This window comes from Cherax quadricarinatus, chromosome 18 (genome assembly GCF_038502225.1).
Source record: "Cherax quadricarinatus isolate ZL_2023a chromosome 18, ASM3850222v1, whole genome shotgun sequence".
Lineage (NCBI taxonomy): Eukaryota > Metazoa > Arthropoda > Malacostraca > Decapoda > Parastacidae > Cherax > Cherax quadricarinatus.
In genome coordinates, this window is record NC_091309.1 from 7,480,371 (window position 1) to 7,491,026 (window position 10,656).

A 10,656-nucleotide genomic window follows, 5' to 3' on the forward strand; every position below is an offset into this window, starting at 1 on the left:
GACTCCACGTATCGTATTATAGTGTTGTTTATCCTTAGAGTGAGCGACAAGTGAAGTCGATGATTGTCCTGTTTTAGAACCTTACCTAACCTAACCTTTGTTGGTGTTGGAAGACGAGGACGCTGCTCGTGTCTTGATGGATGTGGTGGCTCGTGTTGGAGGCGGTTTCTCATTGGTGGAGGAAGGTGGAGGCACGTGAGGCATTGAGGTTCTGAAGCAGAGGCAAGGAGCCTGGCGCTTATATACTAACGTCACGTGGAAAGGGGACGTGTAGCAATCGAGGGCATAGTCACTGGTAGGCGGGATTCCCCAGTGGAGGTAGGTCCTACCCAAAGAGATGGGTTTGTAGTAGTGGTAGTTGTCGTAGTCGTGAAGGTTATGTACATGTCCTCAGTATCAAGATTACATGATGTTGCAGTGTCTGACAAATTGTACAAGAATGGTATTCAATACCGTCAATTTCGCCAATTGACTGATATAAGCAGAAACATCATTATTATACCTACAGGCGATGGCAAATCATTCTCTGAAACAATACAAGCACTAAATAAGGTAGGGTGGCCCGATAAAGGAAAACTTTCACCATCATTTACTCCATCACTGTCTATCCAGAGGCACGCTTACACTACAGTTATAAAAGTGCAACATTAACACCCTTATATTATACTACGTATAATATAGCCACAAATTGTGCACAAGCAACACTTAGCAACCGGCCGTATCCCACTGATGCAGGGTGACCTAAAAAGAAAAACGAAAGTTTTTCGTTTTAAATTTAGTAAACTTAGAATATTTATCAGTAACAATTACGCCTGCTGTGAGTTTTATCAAGTCAATAAAGCTTCAGGACTACCTGAAGTCTACCTGGAGGTCGTGCCAAGGGTCAACGCCCCCGCGGCCCAGTCCCTGACCAGGGCAAAGCGTCTTCTAGTGAATACCTTAATGGTGGCATGTGTCTTCATTGCACATTCTGTGGGATGTACTGGGGTTGTGATAGCCTATAAACACAGACCGGACATACTAATTGGACTCTTCAACTCTAGCACTGAAAAAAGGCCGTGTTATTACACGAAATTACTCAGTTCCACCACGATTAGCCAGAGCAAAAAATGGACTGCAGTGTTTTATTTTTATCACCACTGAGAACACGTTTATTGGACAAGTATAACAACGTAATGAGTTCAGAAAGTTAGGCTCCGCTAATTGATTTTCTGATAAATGTTACAGGTGTCGTATCGAGACTAGTGGGAAGTTAGTCTGTCCTGCTCCGCCCTAGACAAATCATTTTTGTCATTACGTTTTTATCCTAAGGTAGTTATAACGGCTCAATTATTTTATAATCAGAAGAGAAATAATGGAATGCATTTTAAACCTCTTGCTTTGATGTCTGTCAACAAATTAGTACGCCAATAAATTAATAGGTTTCCAAGGTTTCATTTTGTGACTTACATATTTCTGTAAGATATTGGAAAACAGAGACACGTATTTGTCAAATTTTTATCTACACTTAAACTGCCTAAAAATATATGGATCTCAAGAAAAACACATTGAAGATTACCTCTAGTTCTTATTTCTGCTTTTCATGGCTAATGATATCAATAAACCTGTGCTATATAAGGCCATTACAACCACAACTGTGCTACGAGGGTGAGGCCATGACAACCACAACTGTTCTACGAGTGTGAGGCTATGACAGCTACAGCTGTGCTACGAGTGTGAGGCCATGATAACCACAACTGTGCTACGAGTGTGAGGCCATGATAACCACAACTGTGCTACGAGTGTGACGCCATGACAACCACAACTTCACCCAACCAAGGCATACTCACACTAACGAAGCAACCTCACTTACACCTAAACTAAAAAAACAAAAGTCACAGTACCGTGGCTGGAACACTTCACCATAGACCCGCACTTATGACTCGAGAGTGAAGAATGAGACACATGTGCAACATGTGGGTATCTTTATTGTAGACGTTTCGCCATCCAGTGGCGAAATGTCTAGAAATAAAGATACCCATATGTTGAACACGTATCGAATTCTTCAACTTGTCACTACTGAATACCTTTCAATATACGACTTGAGAGTGGTTCCAGGAGGGACCGTAACGTCGTTATGAGGTTTCTCTCCTAAGTGCGCGTCTCGGGTGAAATAAACAGTCACACACAGAATCAAGCAAAATAGAAATCAAAACTCAAACAAATACACCCCACACTTGTATACACCAGCATCGTCTAGCTATCGTAATGAAACAAAAAATATATAACAATCTTCCTTATTTATTCTTAACACAACATGCGTACTTACCAAGGCCACAGAATCTATCCTACAATATTTTCTACGGGTGAAAAAGGGCAAAACTAAAACTTCATGACAACGACATTCCTCTTCAAGGGGGAACATTTTACCCCTCGAATGTTATATGTGTGCCTGTGTCTTTTACAGCCACTTGTCGACTCACAACCTCTTCTAACATACTTTCATTTTTTCACTGTATGGCGATGCGGTCAAAAACCACTCCACACATAGCTGCTTCCTTCACCGTATGAAAGAGGCTTTCCTTATAGCGAGTCAGATGACATAGCTGCTGCCTTCACTCTAGGAATGGATTTCCCGGCGGCAGGAGTGTGAGATCAGTAACTTCTTCTACTCTATGAAAGTGCTTTTCTTTGCTGTGAGGTCGGAGGCCAAAAGGTCACAGAGCTTCTTGTGGTCGGGCCAGTGCTTGACCTGACACTCCCTGGGTAAAAAGGTGAAAAAGAAGAGACATATTAACCTAACTCATGCAAAGGATATGTATCTTATTAAACATATTTATCCTTTCACTTCCTCGTTCGTGCGTATTTATAGGTTATTACATGTTTGCATCAGTTTTGAGCTCACACCTTATTTTTCCGTACGGTATTTACTTTATAATAGACCAGTGCTGCTTATACGCTTTTCTTCGGTCCGTGAAATGATGTGAGAGAGAGAGAGACGGTGAGACAGAGACATAAATAGACAGGTAGATACAGAGATATACAGACAGACTGATAAGATGTTTTACACAAATTAAGAATGAACTTTAGCCACTGGGTCCACAATTTCATCCCGTTAGTGTCTATATAACTCAAGTTTAGTGTAGTATATGGGGATCCACAGCTGAATATTGGTTGTAGTCTAGTGATGGGTTCACCCGCCTGACTTATTTACATGAACCCTCTCTAATGTCTCTACATTATTTTAAAAAATTAAACAATATATTCTTAAAGAAAATCAGATGGGTGTGAAAGAGCACACGTTGTGCACTCTAGTCTCACCTAATCTCCAATAGTTGAGCTAAATCATAAAATTCATCCCCGGTCAACATTGTAACTTCTGGCACGTTATCTCAGACTCTCTGGGCTCCATAGATTTCGTGCCTGAGAAAAATTTCTTTTTTTTTTATTCTTTGTACTTCGGACACAGTATAAAACATATTTTTTTTTTTAAGTAAAGCTATGTCTGTCTCTTCTAAATCAAGACTGGTGCTCTCAAACACTGGCTTAACTACGCAGACATTTGTGGGGAAATGGTATTCTATGTGGATAAAAAGACATTTATGTATAGTTCTGGACATTTATTTGAGGAAACGTTTCGCCCCGAGTGACTTCTTCAGTCCTGAAGAATACATGTCCTGGATAGTACATAAGTGTTTTGTTCCACATCTTGTCGGTATCACCATACTATTTTTCAGTGGTATTTTATTCTTAAGATGTTTTGAGTTCAGAGAACTGTTATTCAAGAAGGATCTCACCTGCGACAGTACCAGTGAGCGCGACACCTGGAGCACCTGCGGCCAGCTGGTTCACCGCAGAGGGCGCAGACGGGGTTGTCTGGCAGGAGAGCCTCCAGAGCGTCTAGGTCCCAGGCCGCGGCCAGATTCTTGGCGAGGATATTCAAGGCTTCAGGCGTGGGCGTGAGGAACCTAGGCTCCAGCACAGCCGCCAGCTCCTCCCAGCGGTCCTCCCACACGCCTGCCACGCCCGCACCCAGCTGTGGTGTTGTGGCCTCAGTGTTATAGTGGTGGTGAGAGTCCTATTATTTACTAATAAATACCTATTTGTTACCAAACGTACCTACACCAGCCATGTGCGGCTATCCTAGTCATTATAGATATTACATATTACACTGATAAATGATCGGTTAAGAAAGACGCTTGAGCAACCACTAGGACATTAGGAAACGTTACGGTCCTGGGACATTGATCACTTCTAACACGTTTTCTAATAAATATGTCCTAGTGCTTGCTCACGTGTCTTGCTAAACCAGTGTGTCGGTATCAGTTACCAAGGTTTATACCAAATAAATGATAGTTACACTGTGTTCCAATAGATGAATTATCTTGGTCATAATGCTCCAGTGAGGAGTCGGCTTCTATTGCGTCGGTATCTACTTTGTTCTACTTCCTTACTGCTTTTACATCAAATTTTTGCTTTCCTCCTGCTTCCTTAACTCTTCTGGGTGTGTTCGTTATTATATTCCCTTCCTGATAAGGATCATGTCTATGTTTACCTTGTCTATACCCCGGAGTATTTGTATGTTGTGATCACATTCCTCGTTCTGTGTTTCTCCAGAGGCAAGGTTTGTTTTCGCTCGGGCAGTCTCAATTCATAGCTAAACTCAGGGAAGAGGCCTGTAGCATGCATGAGAACTTCCCTGAGTTTCGCTTTGTGATTGCCTAGGTGAGGGCCTCACACTGGTGCTGTTTACTCGAAGATTGATTTGACGCATGTGCTGCAGAGTGATCCGAAGGAGCATCTGCATAGATCTTTAACAGCCGTTCTTATATTTGCCTCTTAGCTTTCAAAAGGCTGGTGTAGCAGGTATCTGACCTCTATTAAGCTCCTTCCACGTATTCACATGTCCTGTACTGTAAAAGTATTTTCTAGCTTTTTTTTCTAAGCCTTTAAGGAATATGGTTACAATAATACTGAAATGAAGTGCTTCAAATGTAAGTTTCAATTTTGAAAATACTGTCGAATCCCTTCGTATATCACCCCTGTATTGAATTGAAAAAAACACTGGTGGGCGAAAAATCTTCAAATAAAGATTCCCAGGTGTTGCACATGATTTTAATTCCTCACAAATTGGGTTACTGAAAGAATGAAAGAGAGAAGCACTCACCTGTGAGACTGTGGTGACGAGGGGCGGAGGTCGTGCCTGCTGGGGGGCTGTGAGTGCCAGGGTGGCCAGCCAGCGTGAGAGAGACTCCAGTGATGGCACTTGAGCCAGGGCAGCAGCATTCAGTCGACCACGCAGCTTGAGAAGAGCCGCCCTCCTGCCGCTGCTCACCTCGTACATGGCAAGTGTCTCCTGATCCATCAGAAGAGTGTGAAGCGCCGCCCACAGCTGGCATTCTGTGGGTGTGAGGGCGGGAGCTTCTCCCTGCTGCTCCACCCACTGGCCCTCCTGAAACACATACAGGCGGCTGCCAAGCTGCGCCCTCCAGGGTGCCAGGTATAGCAGGGAGGCCAAAAGCTGTGGTACGTCGTGTGTTTGCAGCAGGCGGGTGGTAGCACACAACGGAAGGCGCTGACGACAGCTGGCCAACAGGTGGATGACACCAGCTGCTCTACACCCCAGAGCCAGGCCTACACGACGCTCCTCTGAGGACACTTCCATCACTACACTTTTTTGGTTCTCCTCATTCCCTCCGTCATCACCTCCTCCTACCTCAGTCTTCGTCTTTCCTACACGGAAGAAAATGATGAATAAACAGAGTCAGAATTTCTTTCGACCCGAGAAAAACTCTGTTATGCCTATAATATCCATTAAAATCATAATTTTAGAATCATTCCAAGAGGCGACAGAACTGCGAACCCATGAGAATTCCAATCACAAAAAGTCGAAATCTAACAAGTTTATCCTGTTTTGGTTGCAAATTATAGCAGAGAAATGACTACTGTTTACTTTTGTTACTCTGATAATTGTTTACAAGTGCTTTAAGGATTTCGTCTGTTCCTTCTTTCTCTCTCTTACTATTCATTGTAGGGGTGGCGGTGGGCCACGCATCCTGAGGTTGATAAAGGAGTGGTTGCTCTGGGTGGTTGTGAGCATGGACCACCAGACGGTTAAGTTGTCTCACACAGTAGTCGATCACATCGAGGGTGAGGCCCTCCAGGGCTGCAGCTGAGTCCTCGTGGAAGACCAGGTTCTCCAGTAGACCCAGTGCCGCCGCCTCCGTGTGCAGCTGAGGTAGAGAGAAGTGTAGAGCAGAAGAGAGGTAGCGAAGAGGAGGAGAGGTTTTTCGAGGGCAAGGCATGAGACTATAGCTAAGGTTTCAAACTTCAAGTGATGGTGAGTTTGGGAATAGTGGTCTGTGTGTAATAACTAGTAAATGTCTCTTCTGATTGGCTGTAAACTTTTAAAACTGGCATATATTACTTAGTGGAAGATTTGAACTGGTATTGGGCTGTGTAGGTTTTTTTATTGAAGAAATTGATATATTAGTTTCCATACGATAAATTATGAATGCCTTTTCTACCTTCAAATTTTCAGTTCTGAATTATAACTGCGTTAGAAACTTACGCTGCACTCTGTACTATTAATTTCCCTTGCAGTGAGGTAGAGGGGGCTAGGCTTGTTTAATTCGGGGTACATTTCCTAGATCACGCAGTGACCGCAACGAATCTAGCTATTATTACGTTAATATAGGAGCTCCAAACGAGCAGGGGTCATACAGTGTCTTGAGAAATGGGATGCAGCGAGATTCGATCCAAGAAAGGGAAGGATAGATCTAGTTCCTTAGATCGAGATGAGAGGGATGCAATCATCATACAGAGTTTCGAGGATAGATACGATCTCACCTTCGGGGTTAGACATCCTTTATGACGGTGGACATGTGACTAGGTAAGAGCGGGGGCCCAGGAGTTATGAACCGACATTTTCCAAAATAATTAGGCTAGTATAATTGGGTGAAAATGTAGTTATCAGGAAACTTGAAATATTTACAAGACACGAACACATCCACTTGCTTTTGTTCACTTATTCCCACTTACAAGCGCTGGTGGACTCTTGTGGTCGCATCCTGGGGAAGTACCTACAAGCTCCGGTGGAAAATAAGCCACACAACTTGTCTTGTTTTGGGATTAACCCTCTGGGATCAATAATCCGAATAAGATGTACTGTCTGTGTTAACTCACCACTGCTACGAAGGGCAGAGATGAGGTAGGTGTGAGGTGAGGGTGGTTCACTAGGTGAGGCAGTAGGTGCAGTCTCCAGGCCTCAGCTGTCAGTAGGTGCCACACCACCGTCAGTCCCTGTAGGTGACAGTTAATACCTTCATCTCCCTGACACTCTCCAAATCAGTAAATTATTATTATTAAGTAACCGTTATATCATTCAATTTATTAATTTAACAAAGGTCAACAGATGCTCATATTGGTTACAATAAGATTCTTCCAACTAGGAGACTTGAACTAGAGTTCGACACAGCCACGCTAGCGGGAGATTCACCTTCAAAAACTTGCTTTTATGGTTTTTTACACATTTCACTCCTCGTCTATAATGTTTATGGTATGCTGATATTAATAAACATTATGAAAATTAATGTTTCAAAAAGTTATCCTTATGTGAGAGTTGTTGGGTTGTCAGTCATCAGCATGAGGGGTATTAAGGCCATGACGGGTATTAGGGCCATGACGGGTATTAGGGCCATGACGGGTATTAGGGCCATGACGGGTATTAGGGCCATGACGGGTATTAGGGCCATGACGGGTATTAGGGCCATGACGGGTATTAGGGCCATGACGGGTATTAGGGCCATGAGGACCACTCTTCACCATACGCTAACCTCAAGAATATTCGAACCCTTAAAACGGGGATTAAATAAAGTTCTCATTGTATATACTCATATAAACAATGCCTAAATTTGAGGGGTAGAAGGAACTTAAGCTGAGACTGACCTTAAACTTAAGCTGAGACTGACCTTAATTTGGAGGACGAACTGAAGACTGACCTTGTTCTGAAGGGTGATAGAGTGCTGAACGTAGTCATGGGTGCCGTGGGTGGCCTCCAGAGCTGCCTGCACGCCCAACTGCACCAGCCGACACCCGCATACCGCCCACCTGCCGCCCACATGTGAAAAACACCCTTATATAGATGAAACTAGAATTGTATCGGTCCCGGCGCAACCCGAGAAAAGTGAGCCCCGTATGCCATACTCCTTTGCCTCAGTGCATGCGAAAGGAACAGTACAGAGTGTGACATAAATTTCTGATGCGCTTAAATATCATCACCTTTCTTGGATCGAGCTGATTACCTCCCATTCCCCATTACTCAGGAGCTGTATGACGCCTACGAGTTTAGCGATCCCCATTGTTGTAATAATAGGAATAATAATAATAAGTTAGTAGCAGTAGTAATAGTAGCAGTAGTAGTAATGCTAGTAATAGTAGTAATACTACTAGAAGTAATACTAGTAGTAGTAATAATTCTAGTGGTGGTGGTAGTAGTAGTAGTAGCAGTAGTATTAATACTACTACTAGTAGTCATAGTACTAGTGCTACTCGTAGTAGTAGTAATACTAGTAGTAATAATACTAGTAGTGGTAGTAGTAGTCGTAGTACTAGTACTACTACTATTAGTAGTAGAATAGTAATACTAGCAATAACAGTTGTCGCAACATTCAAGACAGGTGTAACACAAGACAGGTGTAGCACAAGACAGGTGTGATGGTTGATCACCATGACAACAGGGGGACGCTCTCAAACTATCAACACACTGACTAACCTTGTTGAAAGTATATCTTCTATACCCATGCACTCTAATTTCTCCACATAATGATCAATTTCAAAGTGCTGCAGCACACTTGTCTGGCCGTGCGCCATGGTGTCGACACAACCCTGGTGTCAGCGTCAGGAGGCAAGAGAGTATTCAAAGCTAGGGTAGTGGTGAGGGGAAGCTGGGTGGGACTCGCCCCTCACGCTGAGGGAGAAACAACACAGGGGTTGCCAGGGGTTTCACTTTATTAGTGCAGTAAGTAATGTATGGGTCGTCCCTCGCGACCTTGTATAAATCTGTACAGTAGCGAGTTGAATTATTGAAGCTACAGTTGGAAATTTTAATTCGGCAGTTAATGCCTTTACAGAGTACAAAAATAATTAAAAATTATATATATATATATATATATATATATATATATATATATATATATATATATATATATATATATATATATATATATATATATGTCGTGCCGAATAGGCAGAACTTGCGATCTTGGCTTAAATAGCAACGCTCATCTTGCCATATAGGACAAGTGAAAATTTGTGTATGCAATAATTTCGCCAAAATCATTCTGAATCTAACGAAAAAAATATATTTCACTGTGTTTGTTTAGTATTAAATTATTGTAAACAAATCTAACATATATTTAGTTGGGTTAGGCTAAAATAAATTGTTCTTGTTATAATAAGGTTAGGTAAGTTTTCTAAGATTCTTTTGGTGCAAAATTATAAATTTTTACATTAACATTAATGAAAAAAATATATCTTTAAACGTATAAGAGAAAATTTTAGAAATGACTTAACTTTAAATGAGTTCTTGCTAATTGACCAGTTTTACATATTCGGCACGACATATATATATATATTATATATATATATATATATATATATATATATATATATATATATATATATATATATATATATATATATATATGTATGTATGTATGTATGTATATATATATATATATATATATATATATATATATATATATATATATATATATATATATATATATATATATATATATATATATATATATATATTCGCTCTCGCGAATTCCTTGCATTGTTAAAATCTCTAGTAAGCCTGATGCATGCAGGGGATGAGATGAAAAGCTGTAAGCCTTCTCCCTAAAAGCTGGCTGCCTTGGATCAAACGTGTAGCGCAAGCTACACGCCAAGGTCTTGTCCAGTGTGGGTTGATTGGTAAAGCACTGCGTACCTTGTCCTAAGGTTCGTAGGTTCGAGTCTCCTTCAGCCAGAGATCAGTGTTTGTGTATATTTCGCCTGCTCTCGCGAATTCCTTGCATATATATATATATATATATATATATAGATATATATATATATATATATATATATATATATATATATATATATATATATATCAATAGTACCAGTAACGAGTTACCAGTAGATGACTCACTACCAACCGTCTGTGTGAATCACTGACTGTTATTCACGTTGCTGCTGACCATAGCATGTTTTTAAACACCGCTCACCCTCTAGTCTAGGCACTGGTGGGTCAGTCTGAGATAGAGAGCAGAGAGAGGCAGGGTGGTATGGTGCTTCCCATACTTTCCGTTATAATTATACGTACTAACCAGCCTACGTGAGTGTTCTTACTCCCATCTACGTTATCGAACCCACGTGACAAATTGGTGACAGCAGTGTGGGAGTGGATTTACGGGTATTTCAGACTTTAGAAAATTGTTTGTGGGGTGCCGGCAGGTGAGAGGTCACGTCTGCCAGCCTCAACGGGCACGCTTATCGAACTCACATGACACATATATATGTGCGCACTTGACAAATGCGATCATGGCGTAATAGCCCATAAAATACGTGCTAAAGGAATAACTGGGAAAGTGGGGAGATGGATCTTCAACTTCCTAACAAATCGAACAC

At 41.6% G+C, this 10,656-nt stretch overlaps 1 protein-coding gene across 1 annotated transcript; it reads right to left on the minus strand.

Moving 5' to 3' along the window:
- Window positions 1–102: 102 nt before the first annotated feature.
- On the minus strand, window positions 103–8,918 carry Zmynd10 (zinc finger MYND-type containing 10). Its single transcript, XM_053777524.2, has 7 exons — window positions 8,753–8,918; window positions 7,980–8,088; window positions 7,165–7,281; window positions 6,002–6,212; window positions 5,147–5,712; window positions 3,777–4,015; window positions 103–2,741 (listed from the first exon to the last, which is right to left on the minus strand). Exons 1-7 carry the CDS (start codon window positions 8,848–8,850, stop codon window positions 2,648–2,650), a joined length of 1,434 nt encoding a protein of 477 aa, XP_053633499.2. The 5' UTR covers window positions 8,851–8,918; the 3' UTR covers window positions 103–2,647.
- Between the last annotated feature and the right edge of the window lie 1,738 nt (window positions 8,919–10,656).

Bases quoted from the DNA above. Each gene is read 5' to 3' on its own strand.
- Zmynd10 (XM_053777524.2), bottom strand. From the start codon at position 8,850: ATGGCGCACGGCCAGACAAGTGTGCTGCAGCACTTTGAAATTGATCAT. The intron at 6,213-7,164 runs GTGAGTTAACAC...TCTCTACCTCAG, and splicing joins CTCTGCCCTTCGTAGCAGTG to CTGCACACGGAGGCGGCGGC. The intron at 2,742-3,776 runs GTGAGATCCTTC...CTTTTTACCCAG, and splicing joins GCTCACTGGTACTGTCGCAG to GGAGTGTCAGGTCAAGCACT.